Source organism: Heloderma suspectum, chromosome 2 (assembly GCF_057233095.1).
Source record: "Heloderma suspectum isolate Gila_16-S chromosome 2, 16-S_ref, whole genome shotgun sequence".
Classification (NCBI taxonomy): domain Eukaryota; kingdom Metazoa; phylum Chordata; class Lepidosauria; order Squamata; family Helodermatidae; genus Heloderma; species Heloderma suspectum.
The window spans coordinates 101,840,488-101,860,206 of record NC_139459.1 but is presented as its reverse complement, the minus strand read 5'-3'; the positions used below and the strand labels follow the sequence as shown (position 1 = coordinate 101,860,206).

The 19,719-nt window shown below is 42.6% G+C and overlaps 1 protein-coding gene across 2 annotated transcripts in view; it reads left to right on the top strand.

The window, feature by feature from the left end:
- The window catches only part of MAMDC2 (MAM domain containing 2), a 100,398-nt gene that overhangs the window by 56,359 nt on the left and 24,320 nt on the right, over nt 1-19,719 (top strand). For both annotated transcript variants that reach the window (XR_014787766.1, XM_084834335.1), the window contains exons 6-9: nt 1,281-1,537; nt 5,314-5,407; nt 9,044-9,190; nt 13,415-13,680. Coding sequence is in view for 1 of the 2 variants with exons in the window: in XM_084834335.1 (XP_084690461.1) it covers nt 1,281-1,537; nt 5,314-5,407; nt 9,044-9,190; nt 13,415-13,680 (764 nt within the window). In the remaining variant the exon portion in view is untranslated. The remainder of the gene's footprint in view (nt 1-1,280; nt 1,538-5,313; nt 5,408-9,043; nt 9,191-13,414; nt 13,681-19,719) is intronic.

Here is a 19,719-nt window from a genome sequence, read left to right as displayed (position 1 = left end):
CCTTTAAAGGAAAAAGGGATGATTTAAACATGGCTACACCTCTCATAACTGACACAATATGATTATATTTTGTATTCAGAAGTTACTGGAACCTGAATATAAAATAACTCATAAGAAGCAGGCCTTAGTATAATAAAAAATGAACAATGAATACTGGGAAGACTCTTGAAAGGTGACTAAGAGATGCATTAAATAAATAAATATTTAAATAAGACGTGGTAGTTACCCTGGAAGCAAGGAAATTTAAACTGGGCATGTCCTCTTTAATTCATGGCACTAACTCAAGGCGCCTTGGGTTCCCTAAGAAGGAAAAAGGTAGGATATAATGAAACAAACAAACAAACAAACTAATAAATACAATATACCTACTATTTCCCTCTCTGAGTTTTTTCTGTTGAGTGCACAACAGGGGTGCAGCCCCTGAAGGCTGCATTTAGTGTTGGTAGGAGCCACACATGTGCATGCATGTGCATGTGTGCACACACACAAGGGGTGGGGTGGGGTGGGGTGAGGAGGCTTTAACCTTACTCACCATCCCTGTGATCCTACACAAGAACACTGGGGTGGGGGATGAAACTTTGGGGTTGCTAAAGGAGTGGGAGGCTTTAGAATGTTGGACATCATATGATGCTGGTTCCAGGATGCACAAGAAGCTATTACCAAATGTGACTTGAGTTTAAGGATTGCAGCTTATTGTAACTTTTTAAAAGCCTTCCGTACTTTTAAAAAGCCAATCTTAACCAGAGGCAAGCTTCAGGAATGCAGTGAGGGATTTGGAGGAGTCAGTCATTTTTCTTCCAAGTTCCAAATTTCCCCCCACTATCAGCTTGCTAATATAAGCATGGGAGGTTGCATATTCTATGGAAGCACAAAATGTACATAATATGATACCTGGGCCAGGGTTCAGCATCTTGAAAAACAAAAACCTTTCATTTTTATTTTATTTTTTAAAGCAAATTCCTAATCCATATAGTGGCAAAGAAGCTTTGGTAGTATACTGTGTCATTCCATAAACTCAAGTAGTGCTAGCAGAGCTTCACCAAATCTTTCCATTGTGTAAGCAGTTGTGCATTATGCTTGTGCAAGTGGTTGCACAGTGGGTTGTGCAAGCATAATGCACAACAGCTGCGCAATCACAACTTTAGTTGAATTCTCCTCTTGTGCATAGTTTGGAACCTAGTTTCCACTAGTGCTAGCAGAATGACACAGTTGGATACTCTCCCTTCTGCTGCAAAAAGAAACCATGTCATTGTGCACAAACGGATTGCTCTTATTTCTAGGTCACTACATGTATGTGGACTCCCTCTATGTGAAGCATTTCCAGGAAGTGGCTCAGCTGGTCTCACCTAGAACAACAACAACAATGTCAGGTTGTTTGTCCTTCTATTACCAAGTACAACAGGGAAATGGCATTGTTTTCACCATCTACATGAGAGACATAAATGGCTTTTATGAAGAGCTTTGGAAAGCAGATAGTCCCATGAGTAATGACTGGGTTTTAGGAGAAGCTGAATTCAGTGCACCATACCCAATGGAGGTAAGCCCACCAAAATGTCTGACTTGCATACTTGCATATTAAACAGTTTTACAAAGTATTAAAACATGAGAATGTCATTTTTCTGACATTTGTTTCTCTCCTGTATGGTGGAAAAAAAATTGAAACTGACACAACCTATGAATTTCACTTGAAAGTAAATGTTATCTCACAAATTGTTCTTCCTCCAGCATTGCTGATTTCATTGTAAGCCTGTGACTCTTTTCAAAGAGGCATGAGCACCTTCTAGATCTGGGTCACCAGTGTGGTTCCCATGGACATGAATGTGCCCTGATACACTTTTCTTGGCACCCACCAAGCTCCCTGCCCCTCCTGATTTTATTTCTTAAAAGTTTTTAAAAGTTTTTTCTAAAAACTGGGAGGATGGGATGTTGCAAAGTGAAGTGCTGCCCTCCATCTTTATTTGGATTCAAAAGAGTGGTTTTATGTTTTGGACCTCAGAACTCACCTCTGCCGTGTGTTTAGGTTATTTTTGTTTTAGTCGCACCAGTTTGCCTTCTGGGAAATGCGGGTTTTGTGATCAGCCTTGCCCATCTTGGTGACCATTTTATGAATGGCAGCTATTTTGTGAGCGTGTCCATGACACACTTTCAAAATTCCAAATGTGGAACTGACAAGTAAAAGTGAAACAAAGGTTTTAAGAATGAAAACAAATGAAGCAACAAAATATTTTTTCTTGCATAAAGCGAGTTTCTCTGGCTAAAGTCACCTGCATTTCTTTTATATTAGGGACACTTGACACAACCTGATTGGGTAAGCCAGGTGCACATTTACTTGACAAATGCACATATTTCCAATTATGAACACATCTGATGTAGATCTACCACCAATCATAGCTTTCTCCTACAGGCACACACTGGAAAATAGACACCTGGGCAGTTGACAAACATAATGGTGTATGTATGGTATTGCACATGACATAAACATATTTTACAAAGAACTTATCATATACAAAGAACATCCTACATATCTTAGAGGCAGTCTTTCCTTCTATTGATCCTCATGACATCTTTGTGCATCAAATCAGAGTTGCCTTTTATTTGTGAAATAGAAACATCTGCCATTCTACAGAAACAACTGTAGAAACAGGGCTGAAGCAATTCTTCTGCTTTCATACCAGAAGGGCTGTTAACCTTCCTTTTTCATCAGCGCTCGTTTTTATCAAATGTGTTAATCAGCTCAGGATGTCTGTGATATCACCCAGCAATTGTGTAAATGGCTTCTGTTAAGGAAATTATCACTGCTTGTACTTTCTGCATATCAGTTCCCTCTGACCTCACTGTTTACTCCATACCCCCTTCCCCATGTGTATATATGCCTGCCAGTTGAAGGTAACACTTCATGCATCTGATGAAGTCCATGAAAGCTTATGCCATAATAAATTTGTTAGTTTTTAAGGTACCTCAAGACTCTTTCTGTTTCTATTATAAGAGAGTATACTTGAATTCATCTTGCACATCACTTCCTCATCAATATGTTTGCTCTAATAATTTGATCTAACATTCCTTTAGGTAAATCCTACATCAGGGTCTACCGCAGGGGTGGGCAACATGTTGTCTTATTTTGTGGCCCTTGCCCCTCCAAATGGCTGCTGGTGCACCACCATTGAATTTCAGTGGCATGCAGTGTCATCAATAATTTTATTTTGCTTTAAAACAAGGTGTGCATGGAGTGCATGGCTTGTTTTAATGCAATATCTGCCGCTACCCCCATCCAGGCTTTGGGAGTGTGTTTTTGCATTAAAACAGATTTAAAGTGTTTTTTTCTTGCTGCTGAAATTTGGTGGCAGTTCAGTGGTATTGAGTTTGGTGGTGGCCCCCAATAGGTTGTTTATTATTATTATTATTATTATTATTATTATTATTATTATTAAATTTATTAATCGCCCATCTGGCTGGTCACCCAGCCACTCTGGGCGATGCACAACATACCATAAAACAATTTAAAACAATAAAATTTTACCATAAAATTTTTTTAAAAATACCCTAACCCACCCCAAATGCCTGCCTGAACAACCACGTTTTTAATGCACGACGGAAGCTCATTAAAGAGGGGGCATGACGGAGTTCCCTAGGGAGGGAGTTCCACAGAGTGGGGGCCACCACAGAAAAGGCCCTCTCCCTCGTCCCCACCAGTCTAGCTGTCCTGGCTGATGGGACAGAGAGAAGGCCATCCGAGGCTGATCTTGTTAAGCGGCCTGTCTGGTGTTGCTGGAGGCGCTCCTTAAGATAGGCTGGGCCGGAACCATATAGGGTTTTAAAGGTCAAAACCAACACCTTGAATTTGGCCCGGAAAACAACTGGTAACCAGTGCAACTCCTTCAGCACTGGAGTGATGTGATCTCACCGGCGGCTGCCTTTAATCAGGTGAGCCGCCGCGTTCTGTACCAGCTGCAGCTTCCGAACCATCTTCAAGGGTAACCCCACGTAGAGCGCATTACAGTAGTCTAAACGAGAGGAGACCAGGGCATGTACTACCGATGGGAGCAGATGGTCGGGAAGGAAGGGGCGCAGCCGCCATATCAGATGGAGTTGATACAGCGCTGTCCGGCTCACAGCTGACACCTGAGCCTCCATGGACAGCTGGGAGTCCAATATGACCCCCAGGCTGTGGATCTGGTCTTTCAAGGGTAGCCGTACCCCATTCAACACCAGGTCAACATCCCCCAGCCTCCTCTTGTCTCCCACCAAAAGTACCTCGATCTTGTCAGGGTTCAGCTTCAGCTTATTCCTCCCCATCCAGCCACTCACTGTCTCCAGACATTTGGACAGCCTTGGTGAAGATTTGAACGAGAGGTAGAGCTGCGTGTCATCCGCATATTGATGACGCTGCACCCCAAACCTCCTGATGATAGCCCCCAGCGGCTTCACATAGATGTTAAATAGCATCGGGGAGAGGATGGAACCCTGTGGCACCCCACAAGTAAGTGGCCACGGGTCTGAAACCTCCTCTCCCAGTGCTACCCTCTGGTACCTGCCAGAGAGGAAGGACCGGAACCACCGCAATACAGTGTCTCCAATGCCCAACCCCTCCAGGCGGTCCAGGAGGATACCGTGGTCAACGTTCTGGGGTTCTGGGGGTTTGGATGGAAATTGACCTCTGGACCCTTCGAAGTTGTCCACTGTGATCTAGTGAAATGAAAAAGAGTTTTGAGCTAATCATTGTGGGGTTCAAGTATTGTATCCCCTAAAAAGTTTGCTTTGAATATTGTTTGAACCTTTCAGTACAATTCCTTAGTATGATGTGATAAGCAGAAGCCCTTTTCTTACATTTTCTGATCTTGGATTAATAGTTGGTGAATATGTGTTTATCCCATCAATGTTCACCTAGCAAGTGAAATTCTTAGTGAGCTTTATAGTGCAATTGTATGCATATCTACTCAGAAGTAAGCCCCATTGAGTTCAGTAAGGTTAACTCCCAGGAAAGTGTACATGGGATTTCAGCCTTAATCTCCTATGTACTGTTCCTGAATATTTTGAGGATGCTATGTTTTCCTTGAGTCATACATCCAGCTATTTCAGTGTGGTTTCAAGTTTTTCCTCTCATACATGGTATTAATTAGGGGTCAGTTGTGAGGGGCAATATTTTGCTTCTTGAAGAGATCTGATATCATCAGGATCCAAATCTGCACTGTGGTCAATAACTTAAAAATAAAGTATCATGAGAAGGTTTCCTGCATGAAAGTGTGTTATGCAGGTTGCAATGAAATAAAATATTGGTATAGTAATAAAGTAACTATGCTTGGATTTTATTTCCAGGTTATTTTTGAAGTTGCTTTCAACAGTGCCAAAGGGGGATATATTGCTCTTGATGACATTTCTTTTTCTCCAGTTTTCTGCAGCAATCAGACAGGTATGAGTTTTCCCCCTTTATTTTTTTTCTGATTTGTTTTGTTAGGTTTCAAAAATGTACGTGAATTTGAATGTGCTGTACAAATATGCATCCTGTTCAATGAATGCAACAGCTTTTGGTACTTTAAAAAAAAATAATGATGCAATTATTCATGTAAATCAAGACCATCAACAAATAATCAATACCAACAAACATTGGTAATATGTCACTTATATCATAGACTGGTATTAGAACACCAATTACTATTGAGTAAAAAGAACTCAGCCCATTTTTATTTCCATAGTATTTCCTTTAGACTGAACCTGAAACATGACAAATGTACTAACTTTTGCCAAAATTCTGCATAGGCTAGTCTCCTTTTTAAAAATGGGATAATATATAATCATTTCAACACTTCTAAAACCCAATTTTTATCTAATCATGCATAGTAGGGAAGAGCCCATCTTTAAAAAAATGGCTAAAATCCTATATGAGATCATCAACTAAAACATAAGTCTTTTGTGAACTTTTGCCGTAGCATTTAAAATAGCCTGGTAATATAACAACTGGGTCCAACAGTAAAGCAATTCCTATGATGATATTGATTGATGTCAGTAACCTGAATCAAGCTTATCAATGGGCATGACCCTATATTAATCCAGTTTTCTGAGATCTGCATCTCCGGCAACCAGCATGCTGTAGTCTACTGTCTAATCTGTAAATCTGCTTCACCTCCAAAGCATGACATACCAGAGTCCTATAATCAAATAATGTTTAGCTAGGTCTATGTAAGGAGATAACTTAATTCTTCTACAAGTTGAGGAAAACTCTCCTGTATTTTGTCCTGTTTTAGTGGCAGCATGATGGCCTTCAGATACATGATCTGAGAAGCTAATACACATAGCACTACTCAAACATTACAAAACTTTACTTTTGTTTACCTTTCCAAACAAAAAGAATTAGTAAAACTTTAAACATAAAACATTAAGCAGTTTTGCTCCACATTTCGATCTTGTCCTCTTTTCCAGTGAGAGAGAGAGAAAGCATAAATTACATTCTTATAATTTTACAAAAACCACCGGTTTTGCCCATTATAAAGCCTGCTGCTGATATGTTTAGAAACACAGGAAGCTACTTTATGCTAAGTTAGACCATTGGTCCATCTAGCCCGGTATTGTTGACACTGAGGGTTTCTCCACATGGGGCTTTTACCCTGTGATTGAGATTGGTTACTCATGGAAGTTTGCAGGTCTTTCTCATGAAGTCATTAACCTCTAGTGCCTCTCCGGTGGTTTCTGACCATTTCCGCGACTTAATTTGAAGCAGAAATAATGAGCAAATAAAAAGAAGTGCCTTGAATCGGTTTCAACATGTCTGTGTAAAGATGAATTGGCACTGTAACAACAGCACCATTTAGTGGCTGTATACTGAAACATATCGAACTTGCAAATAAAGCCAATCCTCTGGGGAAAAAAAACCCAGGAAGTGTGTGCGAAGGAGCCTGTCTTAATCCCGCAAAGAATCTAGAAGCAGAAGCCCTGGTAAAGTTGAGGGCTAAAAAACCTGATGTGGAGAAGCCCTGACTGACAACGGCAATTCAGGGTTTCAGGATAGAGCTTTTCCTGCCCTGCTTGGATCAAACTGGGACCTTCTGCTTGCAAAGCATGTGCTCTACCACTGAGCTATGGCCCATTCCCCTTGTTTTTGGGAAAGATTAGTTAGGGTGCAATCCTATGGCCACTAGACAGTGGCTAGACATCCATAGCATTGTTCTGTTTTTGTAAACTGACCTTGGAGCCCATGCTGCATTTCAAACCTGAAGTGCAGGTTTGTTCCTGAACTGCAGGTGCATCTGGAGCTTCAGGGGAAAGGGGGGGGGGAGAGCTGTGGGGGGAAGCCTCTCTTATTGGTTGAGCAGCCCCTGCCAGTCAGATGATGTTCACTCCAACCTCCACCCCCACTAGAAGTATGTTCTATGAGCAATTTTTACTGGTGCGCAGCACTTGCTTCTGGAGCCCTGCATGGACCAAAGCGCAGCAAAGCTGATTCCTTTTAAAAAATCCGGTACTCCTCTGTTTGATTCTCCTTCTGTTGTTGTGGAAACACTCCCCTACTGGAGGAAGCCCAGAGGAGGGAATTTTTGCTGCAATGCCCTGGAAATCTGCTTCCAGAAGAGTGTGGGAGGGGGTGCAGGTGCTGCAGGGGGAAGGGGGAATCAGTTAAAATCACCTCCCCTCTTTCTTGAGTGGGAGCATCCACTCAAATGTAGTCCTTTCCATGAATGGAAGGAGCCGTTGTGTGCGTGTGAAAGGGCAACTCTGAATCTAACCCAATGAGTTGTAGCTTTTCAATGTAATCCTGTGCATGTTTACTCTTAAGTAAGTCCCACTCTGTTTGATGGGGCTTTCTCCTATATATGTGTACACAGGATTGTAGTTACTGTTAATTTAATAAACTTACACTTCCTTCAATATTTCAAATAGGCACATATTGAGGTCTTGGTCATCTGCAAATTTATAATTAAGTATTTGCCTTTAAACTGGTTAATCAACTAACAATTCTTTGATCAGCTGACATAGCCCTATTTAAAAGCCTTTAAGATTGTTGAAAAGATTTATTAAGTTCTTTGAGAAATGACAGAATTGTGATTGTGAAATAAGATGTGATTGTGACATTAAAGAAGCAAAACTCCAGATGTCATTTATCATAAAAAATATGAGGCAGGCCAAACAGTGCTCTTGGAATTCTCTGCTTAATATATAATATACAGATCTTCCCTAGAAGAGCATTATTCCCTAGAAGAGCATTATTTCTGGAAATATTGATTTCTATGTTTTTATATGTTGAAGGGCTATCACACTGGAAATTTTAAGAAGTCATTACATCTACAATTCTTGTTTATACATCTTTCATATGGAGGAGTGGGCCAAAAATGAATATCTTTAGGCATTATATCTTGAAGATATTTTACTTACTTTTTTTGGCATCTGTTGCTTATTTATTTTTTGGATCCTTTCTTACACTGAGCAAAAAATAAAGAAGACTCAATTTCTCATAGAGATAGGCTGATGTCAGCTTGACATTTACCATAAGTACAAAGAATGGGCATGATCCTGTACATCATGGGCACAACATGTAAAAACAAATTCCTGGAGGTTCAATAGAGCCGTGTTCCCCCCCGCCCCCGGTCCTGACATGCACGTACAAGGGAATGTACAGGCAGCACAATAGGCTGTCAGGTGAAATGGGAGGTGTGGGCATATCTCTCGAGAGCCTTCATTTTTCTTTGTGGTCCAAAGTGCTAGTAACTTGCACTGAACTGAGGGCGAGAGCTGGATGGGCATATGGGAGACATGGAAGACCCCTCACTCCCTCCACACTGGCCTGTTTCATTGCTTCCATGTTTACACAGATGGGTGGAAAGGAAATATTTTGACCCTGTGAGAATCTTCAGTGGAATCCTCATATGTCATTTTATGTTGTTCTTATGTAATAGTAATACACACAACTGCTAGTAATGTACAAATAAAAGTAAACAAATTGTTTCAGCCATCCTAGTTCTTCTAATGCTTATTCATATTGATCTTTATGCTCCTGCTAAAAGAGGTAGTTCTTTATTTTTCTTCTTTTGCTCTGTCTCTTTTTGTTATCTTTCAGAAAATTCCTTCAGTCCCACACTGGCAAGTTGCAATTTTGAGGAGAATTTTTGCAATTTTTATCAGGATCACAAAGATGGCCCTGGCTGGAGCAGGGTGAAAGTAAAGCCTAATGCATACCGACCAGGAGACCATACTACTGGCATGGGTAAGTGAAAAATCCTCTTAACTGGAAGAACACTTGGCACATGCTAATGAAATTCCTCAACGTTTTGAATCAGATTCCAGCTTATTGCACAAACTTTGTGGAAAATCTGGAACTCCCAGGAATTTTCCCAACATGCCTTAGATTGACACAAAGAATTGTCTGACTCCACCAGCCCGTGAGGGAACCCTGGTAGTGACCTTACTGTTCATGCATTTACTTTATATGTTCACAAGAAATAAGATCCAGATTTAACTTAGGGCCAAAACAGACATGACTTTTTATTTTTTATCATTTTATTTATTTAATGTTATTAATTAACAACAACAACAACAACATTTATATCCCATCCTTTTTTTGTCTTGCAAGGAGCCCAAGGTAGCTTACATGATCCTCCTTCTCTTCATTTTATCTCCACAACAACCCTGTGAGATAGGTTAGACTGTCTGGCCTAGAGTGACTGGCCCAGAGTTACCCATGAGCTTCATGGCTAAGTTGGGACTAGAACCTGGATTTCCCAAGTCCCAATCCAACCCTCTAACCACTTTACCACACTGTCTCATGACTTTAAATCCGTATCTAGCAGCTATGTCTCTTTCTCTCTCTCCCCGTCCCCATCTTTACTCTAGAGTAGGTGCGGGGTGCTGATCCAGGGATCGGGGGCTCTTAACGTCTGGATTGGGGCCTCTGTGCCTACTTTAGGGTTAAAAAAACCCACCACATTTAGCTGCTAGATACAAATTTAAAGTAATGTCTATATTGGCCCTCACAGAAGTCTTGGGGATGGAGCTGAACCCTGAAGAATGACAAAGGTGGCAAATCATTCTAAATCACTCATGCCTTTGTGACAGTTTCGCTGGTCCTAATAAAGGTATTATGGTACTGTGGCTTTTGGATTGTATCTTCTTATGGACCAACACAGCTACCTTCTATGTTTTGTGAACGTTTTAATAAGACATTGCAAAAAGGCAAAACTAAGGACAGTGATTTATCTGGGACCGATACTAAAAAACAGGGACCCCATCTACATGGCACTGCTTTCACCCTTCACTCTGTCGCAACTGTGCAGCATTTCAGCTTCGAAATAGTTTCTTCAGCGATACACGTGCGATTTACTGTGGGCTTCCCTAACTGACTCTCCTGCTTTTTGCCATTATACTTTAACGCACAGCTGTGCAGTCCTGTGAGCGTGGGGGTGTGACACGTCAGTGGCTGTTTTGTATTTTAGAGGTTCTGTTATGTCTTTCCATCCCTCATTAGGTAAAAAATGGGTGTTCTGTGCTCCTTCATTTCCATGCCAACAGTTCGTCAGTTCCCCAGCCTGAGACTTGCACAATGGTTCGCACTCACAAGCATGAGTGCTACGTGCCTATCCATCGCTCTGAAATGGTGGCCAGAGCGAACCTGGTCCTCCCGCAAGACCCTTCCCCCTGGCCCTTGGGCACTGAGTTCAACAGCAACTGTTGCGAATATACGAAGCTGCAAAAATGTGCAAAAGTTTGATTAAATAAATGAAAACACCTCTCTGTGCCTCTGTAACTGCAGTTGTGAAGGGACGGGGGGAGTAAAGGGGCATCACAGAGTGACTACGCACACCTACAACATGCCCACTGCAAAATGCGAAGTTGGTTTGGGGAAGGGACAGATGGCTCACAACTGCAGGGAAACCCGCAGCAAATGAAAAACATTTCAGCAAAATGCCTCCTTGGAAATTCGTATTTTCCAGGAGAAAACCACGGATGGCTGCGAAGTGGCGACTGTGGTCCCAAGGGACCTTGACTCGCAGCCACCCCAGAGCAAAACGCTCATGTAGATGGGGCCAGGGACTGGTAAATAGGCAAAGTTGAAGTGTATGGAATGATTCTCTTATAGGTATTATATACATACCTATATGTGACTGCTTGGCATTCTTGCTTCAGCGGTTTCCTGAGGTCTTAAGATGTCTCTACATTAAAGGAAATTCCGTAGCCTTACTGGGGCATTTTGCTTCTGTTCCTTTGGCGCAGCGAGGGTGTGCTCTTATCACAAGGCAGAAATGAAAATGCCATTTCCCAGCCACCATACTGGGCTTCCCATTCTTTGTAATGGAATAGTGCTATCTAGTGGCTGCTGAAAACCCATTAAAAAAAAACTTCCAGCTTATTTCTGGGTTTGGGGTGGCATGTGTGTGACTACTTGGGGAAGGGACGGGAGACATCTTGGAGGTTGACAATGTCATGTAATGGACCTCTGTGAGCAGAGTCTGTGAGCAGCGAATCATGAGGCTACAATAAATGCCTCGTGTAGAAACGGCCTTAGTCTAGGGAGCGTTTCAATACATGAGGTTTGAAGGGGCTCTTGCTTCACTAGTTAGGTAACTACATTGGCTGATGCTCACTTGCACTACGAATACCTCTTTTCCATGTTCTTTTCCACATTAACAATGATCAGATGTTGACAAAATAGCAAGAGAGAGGCTCAAAGGTGATTTAAGCCTCCCATATGAAATCACTCCAGGAGTATAGCTGCTGCCCAAACTTCAGAGTCTGAGCCTCATGGGCAGCCTTGGAATAGCTTTTCTAGTAAAAATGAATTATGATCCAGGCTGACCAAGTCACATTAGCATTAAGTATATGATATGATATCAGTTCAGCCAGACCCTTGCACCTATATTTCTGGCTGAACTGATATCATATCATATACCTTCGTATATTATAATTTCCTATGCTGTGCAAAAGTACTGCTGTGTGTATACTGCTATATACAATTCAAGATCCAACAATGTGTTCCAGACAGGCTTTTTTAAATGGGCTATCCACTGATGATTTGGTGGGGGAAAACCATCTGGTGTGTGACCTAGCATCAGTCTGTAGTCAGGGAGTGGTGGCTTTGGATCTGAGACAGCCTGCCAGTTGAGCTGATGAAGCCAGGCTGCAGGAAAATAAGTATTTTCATTGTAAAATAGAAATGAATTAAGCTCTAGTGAGAACTGGGACTGATCTACATTGTGCCCACCATCACAATGAATTTGGTGTCACGTCGGGTTAAATGTTCTTGCATTAAAATGTGATTACTCACACTCACCCATTTTCCCCGTTGCAGTGCTTCATCGAATGTGTGAGCTCGGTTCACACTTGAATGCTGTGCCGTTTTCCTGCGCGTGCTTGTCTGATCTTGGAAGCTAAGCGGGGTCGGCCCTGGTCAGTAGTTGGACGGGCGACCGCCTGGGAATCAGGCTTCCTGCACTGAGCAGGGGGTTATTCTATCCCTTCAAATGAGACTACGTTTTACCCCCTCCTATCCCCCGCTCAGGATGTTTTTTTTTTAAATTAAGGCATTATCCTCGCAGAATCGGGGCTTCTCCACGATGTTTTTTTTTCTAATTGAGGCATGATCTTTGAAGCTTCACAACTTCGGAGCTTTGAAGTTCATGCCTGAATTAGAAAAAAAAATATCGCTGAGAAGCCCCGATTCTGCGAGGATAATGCCTTAATTAAAAAAAAAAAAAACATCCTGAGGGGGTAAAACTTAGTCTCATTTGAAGGGATAGAATAACCCCCTGCTCAGTGCAGGAAGCCTGATTCCCAGGCGGTCGCCCATCCAACTACTGACCGGGGCTGACCCCACTTGGCTTCTGAGATCAGACAAGCACGTGCACATCCAGCCCTTTGCTTGTTGCTGAGGAAACGGGGCTGCTGAGGAAGCTATGCGATCAGTAGCCGGAAGAAGACATGGGGCTGTCGAGAGCTGTGATTGGACAGGAGGGAAATACAAACACTGCTGTATATGGACAGGCGGGGGAGGGGACTATGACTGGATACGGTAGCGAAGGCGGAAAATCAGAGCACATTAAGGGGAAATATCGGGATATTAGGGTATTGAAAGCAGGAGCATGGAAGTGGGAAATTCCAGTTCCAATTTGAGGCGGCTGCTGCGTAGTGTGAAAGACGGGCGGTGAAACCTCATTGGAAGCGAAAAAAGGCGGTAAGTGTAAATCCAGCCCTGGAAATTGTCTAAGTGCAACTGAAAAAATATACTAATGGCAGAAAGCTTCTTTAGGACACTTTATTTTAAACAGATCTTAAGAAACATGGTTTTATATAATCTGCATGCAGCAGTCATAACTTGCAAATTTGCCAGTGGAAATTTTCTGTACTGTAGATGTCTAACAAAATGCCTAGAAGTGACCTAAAATGAATAGTTGCAAGGGATTGTTAGAAATGTTTTAAACATTGTATTCTTTTGCAGGTTACTACTTGCTGGCAAACACAAAGTTTACATCACAGCCTGGGTACATTGGCCGTTTATACAGCCTCACTCTGCCAGGAAATTTACAGTATTGTCTGCGGTTTTATTATGCCATATATGGCTTTTTCAAAATGCGTGATACCCTGGCTGTTTACATCTTTGAAGAGAACCATGTGGTCCAAGAAAAAATGTGGTCTGTCTTGGATACTCCCAGAGGTGTCTGGACTCAAGTTGAAATCACCTTCAAAAAGCCCATGCCTTGCAAGGTAACAACAAATGTTTTCTGTCCGGGTGATTGTTGTTTTCAGTTTCTCCTAAATGAGTCATGATGGTGTGACTATAAAACAAGAGGCAGACATTTTTCTTCTATATTTTCTAGTGAATTTTCCCCCACAGATAGAAATGTGAGCACCGATGAAAGTACATCCACTAAATACTTTGAACAGCAGGCAGGTCTAAAGGAGGCAAATTCCCAATTAATCAAATCCAAATAGAGGCTATTATGTGGATGGAATATAATATGTCCACCTCTCCTTGGAAAGAGAGGCTTTAGCCATTATCTTTTTGCTTATATTCATTCACTTAAATTTGAACTCACCCATTGCTGTTAACCCTACAGCTGAGGCTAGTAAAGAAAGAGCCCAACAACAGGCAAGACAGTTTAGGCCAGTCATGTGGCAATTGTAATATGCTTGGCTGCTCAAAAGACTGGAAAAAATGGGGTTGCAATTCAATATTTCTGGAACTATTTATTTGTGTAGAATCCCCATCAAAACAAGCCTTTCTAGTGGGTGCAGTGATCGTTTGGCTTTTACATGAAAGAAGGCCAAGAGATGGCCATACCAATACGCACACTTGTAAAGTGGTCATCATGAGATGCCTTCAGTATTTTTAGTTCAAGTTCAACTGAAAGGATATATAGTAGCTGCAACATTAAGATTTTTGACACGTGATGGTAACTACTGCCAACAATCAGGAAGTGTTACCCGTTGTGGTTTAGGAATCCTGCAGGATGGGAGATACAGGAGAGATTCTGCCTCTGTGTAACTATGGCTGCTTGTGTGCGTGTTGCCCTTTATGAAAGAAAGTTAACAAAGAACAGGGCATGACTTGCAACTGCAAGCACTCTTGGAGGTACTGATTATCTAGAGCCATTCCAGTCTAGGTTTTGACCTGGTTACAGGACTGAATCAACCTTGGTTGCCCTGATGGATGACCTTTATTGGGACAGGGACAGGGGGTGTGCCACCCTGTTAATTTGACTCTATCTCTCATTGGCTTTTGATACCATTGATCATGGTATTCTCCTGGATCAACTCCATGGGCTGGGCATTGGAGGCACTGTGTTACAGTGGTTCTGATATTACCAGCAGGGCTGATTTCAGAGAGAAACACTGGGTGACCACTCCTTGGTCCCTTGGCAATTGAGCTATGGGGTTCTGCAGGGTACCGTCTTGCCCCAGTTTTGTTCAACATCTATATGAAGCCACTGGGAGTGGTCATTAGGGGATCTGGGGCCAAGTGCCTTCAGTATGCTAATGACACACGGTTCTGTCTCCTTGTGACATCTGAATCAGGTGAGGCTGTGCAAGTCTTTGATCAGTGTCTAGACTCAGTAATGGGCTGGATGAGGGCTAATAAACTGAAGCGGAATCCTGGCAACACGGAAGCCTTGTGGGTGAGTCTGTGAGATAGGCTCATTGCCTGTCCTGGATGGTGTTGCACTCCCTTTGAAAGATCAGGTTTGTAATCTGGTGGTACTCTTAGACCCATCACAGTCACTGGCGGCTCAAGTGGCCATGGCGCCTCAGAGAGCTTTTTACCAGCTTTGGCTGGTTCGCCAGCTGCAGCCTCTCCTGGATCACTTGGTGCTAGCAATGCACTCTATGTGGGGCTGCCCTTAAGGCTGCTCTGGAAGCTGGAGCTAGTGCAGAATGCAGCAGCTCAGCTGTTGTCAGGAGCTGCCCCTTTTCAGCATGCGATTCCTTCGTAGAGGGAATTGCACAGGCTGCCTATTTGCTACCAGGCCAGGTTTAAAATCATATCCCTTATGAATATACAGTGGAGGTGAGGAATACATTTCAGGGATTAGACCTGATAGACAGAGTGCCTGAGGAACTATGGACGGAGGTCCGTAACATTGTTCAGGAGGCAGCAACGAAATCCGTCCCAAAGAAAAAGAAATGCAAGAAAGCCAAGTGGCTGTCTGATGAGGCTTTACAAGTAGCTGAGGAAAGAAGGGAAGCGAAAAGCAAAGGAGAAAGGGGAAGATATATCCAACTGAATGCAGAGTTCCAGAGAATAGCAAGGAGAGACAAGAAGGCCTTCTTAAATGAACAATGCAAAGAAATCGAGGAAAACAACAGAATGGGAAAGACTAGAGATCTCTTCAAGAAAATTGGAGATCTCAAGGGAACGTTTTGTGCAAAGATGGGCATGATAAAGGACAAAGAAGGCAGGGACCTAACAGAAGCAGATGAGATTAAGAAAAGGTGGCAAGAATACACAGAAGAACTATACAGGAAAGATCTGAATGTCCCTGATAGCCATGATAGTGCGGTCACTGAACTTGAGCTGGACATCCTAGAGAGTGAAGTCAAGTGGGCCTTAGGAAGCATTAGTAACAACAAAGCTAGCGGAGATGACAGTATTCCAGCCGAGCTATTTAAAATCCTAAAAGATGATGCTGTTAAAGTGCTGCATTCAATATGCCAACAAATCTGGAACACTCAACAGTGGCCACAAGACTGGAAAAGGTCAGTTTACATTCCAATTCCAAAGAAGGGCAACGCCAAAGAGTGTTCAAACTACCGCACAATTGCGCTCATTTCACATGCCAGCAAGGTGATGCTCAAAATCCTACAAGCTAGGCTTCAGCAGTATGCGAACCGAGAACTACCGGAAGTACAAGCTGGGTTTCGAAGAGGCAGAGGAACTAGAGATCAAATCGCCAACATTCGCTGCATCATGGAGAAAGCAAGAGAATTCCAGAAAAACGTCTATTTCTGCTTCATTGACTACGCTAAAGCCTTTGATTGTGTGGATCACAACAAACTGTGGCAAATTCTTAAAGTGATGGGAGTACCAGACCACCTTACCTGTCTCCTGAGAAACCTGTACGAGGGTCAAGAAGCAACAGTAAGAACCAGAGATGGAACAACCGATTGGTTCAAAATTGGGAAAGGAGTACGACAAGGCTGCATATTGTCACCCTGCTTATTTAACTTATATGCAGAGTACATCATGAGAAATGCCGGGTTGGATGAATCACAGGTCGGAATTAAGATTGCCGGGAGAATTATCAACAACCTCCGATATGCAGACGATACCACCCTAATGGCAGAAAGCGAAGAGGATCTCAAGAGCCTCTTGTTGAGGGTGAAAGAGGAGAGTGCAAAAGCTGGTTTGAAACTCAACATTAAAAAAACTAAGATCATGTCATCTGGCCCTATCACTTCCTGGCATATAGAAGGGGAAGAAATGGAAGCAGTGACAGATTTTACTTTCTTGGGCTCCAAGATCACCGCAGACGGTGACTGTAGCCATGAAATTAAAAGACGCTTGCTCCTTGGGAGGAAAGCTATGGCAAACCTAGACAGCATAGTAAGAAGCAGAGACATCACCTTGCCGACAAAGGTCCGTGTAATCAAAGCTATGGTTTTCCCAGTAGTAATGTATGGCTGTGAGAGCTGGACTATAAGGAAGGCTGAGCGCCGAAGAATTGATGCTTTCGAACTGTGGTGCTGGAGAAGACTCTTACGAGTCCCCTGGACTGCAAGGAGGTCAAATCAGTCCATCCTAAAGGAAATCAACCCTGACTGCTCATTGGAAGGACAGATAATGAAGCTGAAGCTCCAATATTTTGGCCACCTACTGCGAAGAGAAAACTCCCTGGAAAAGACCCTGATGCTGGGAAAGACTGAAGGCAAAAGGAGAAGGGGACGGCAGAGGATGAGATGGCTAGATAGCATCACGGATGCAATGAATATGAACTTGAGCACGCTCCGGGAGAGAGCGCAGGACAGGAAGGCCTGGCGTGCTATGGTCCATGGGGTCACGAAGAGTCGGACACGACTGAACGACTGAACAACAACAACTAGTGTACAAATCCCTAAACAACTTGGGACCAGGATACCTGAGAGAATGTCTTCTCCCTTATCAACCTGTCCAGTCACTGAGGTTATCAGATGGCATGCTCCTGGTGGTTCTGCTTGGACATATGGCCCAATTGGAGTCCACCCGGTGAAGAGCCTTCAGTATGGTGGCCCCCTTTCTATGGAATTCCCTGCCTCTGGAGATCAGGCAGGCACCAACATTGTGTTGTTTTTGGCACTCTTTATTTAGGGAGCAATCCTATGGCCGCTAGTTAGGAGCTAGATGGCCATAAGATATGTCGGTTTCCAGGAATCAACCTCGGAGCCCATGCTCTGAGGTTGGTTCCCTGAGAACTGACCCCCCCCCCGCACTGCTTCACAGGCAGCTTGGGATGGCCCCGCACTCCATGCTTGGAAGAGGAGCATGGAGTGGCAAAAATAGTGTGTTCTTGGGGGCATTCCGGGGCGGAGAAGGCAGAAATGCCGGTATGACACATCCAACTTGTCATCTGGCAGCCGCTTCCCCCGCTCCACCTTCCGGCAGCTAGACAGCCAAAATCAGCTGTCTAGCTGCAAATGCAGGGCAGCAGAAGCACGGAGGGGACGAACCCCTCCATGCTTCTCCTGCCCTGCACTGGATAGGCGGTCACCTCTGAGTTTGGAGGCAGCCGCCTATCCTGATAGGATTGCTCCCTTAAAACATTTTTATTTCAGGAGGCCTTCCTTAATTGACCAGCCACAATTTTTGCTGGTATTCTGTTTTTAAAAATAACAATTTTTAATATGGTGTTCTATTCCTTTATCCTTTTGTGTTTTATTATTCACCACTCTGGAATCTGTTTAGATGTGGAGGAGTATATAAGTGTTAGAAATAAAATCAATAGATATCAAAATAATGTAGGATGTCCAATATATAGTTCGGTATGAGGCCCTTATGTCCTTTAATTCAGCTTGGGCCCATTTCAGATTGCTTTCTAACATGGGTTCAAGTTCTCATAAGTAATACTTTTCCAAAGCCGTCATATCGATTCCTGCATTTTATATTACAAAATAACAGTGGAAATGAGCAAGTAGTAGAATGGCATGTCAAAAGGCTGCATGTTTCATCATCATGTTGTTGTGATCCCTACCCCCCTCACTACTTAGGCTATTGGCAAGGTAGGGCAGGCTTTATTCTATGTCTTAGAGCACAATCCTATGTGTGTTTGGACAGGAAAACGTCCTAGAATTGTCAGCAACTTTTTTCTGTCTAAACATGCATAGGGTTGCACCCTTAGAAACATAAAAGATACTTTTCTTTCAGCAAAATGGTAAAATATTACATATGAGAAAAAAACCCCACACCGAAATATACAAACATTAGATGATAACTGGCTAGGGAGCAGCATTTATTGGAAAGATTTAGGGATTGTAGTGGATGAAGGCAAAGTGATAATAACCTCCTCTGTACAAACTCTGTTAAAATAAATAGGTATTGTCCTGTGCTCCAATGTAACTTCTATTCATAAATATCATGCAGGAAAATATCCTGGTGGCTCATGGCTAGCACGTGTTTGATCTGGCTTGTAGCTGATTTATGCAACTTTGATTTTCTGGCTGTCTGTGGAAATAGTAAACAGTCCTTGGCAGCCAAGTTGACTGTTGGCTATCCCTGAATGTCAAACAGAATGAGAGAATCAGATCTTTCTGTTGTTTCTTCCTTTTAGAGTTTTCCTGGTTACAAAACTTTTGCAGCTGGAAGAAACAGCCTTAACACTTTTTGACAGCACATTTTACTCCACATTTTTCCTCATTGTAAAGAATTATTCATAATACAAATATTAAATTAAACCCATACTTTAGTTTTTGGTTATGCATTTTGTGAACACATTCAGTCTTTGAGTTGGGAAAGTGGCATAGCAGACCAATGAAAGTCCTCTGTGTCTAAGGATGTGTATTTTTTTGTAGGATCTGTTTGAATTAGCCCTCTGAAGCAATTACTGGCTGGAGTATTTTGTACAGGAAACCAGCAACTGGGCCACTGACATTAATGTGATACTTGGAAAACACCATCTTAGAAAACTTGGTGGGTGTGATTTAACCAAATAAATGATAAATCAAGATAGATGCAGCTGCATAACAGCAAAACATATCTAACAGTTGAATTTAAAACAAAAAGCAAGGCATTGACAATTACCATTTCTCATCCTGTCCTTAACAAAGTAAGGTGTT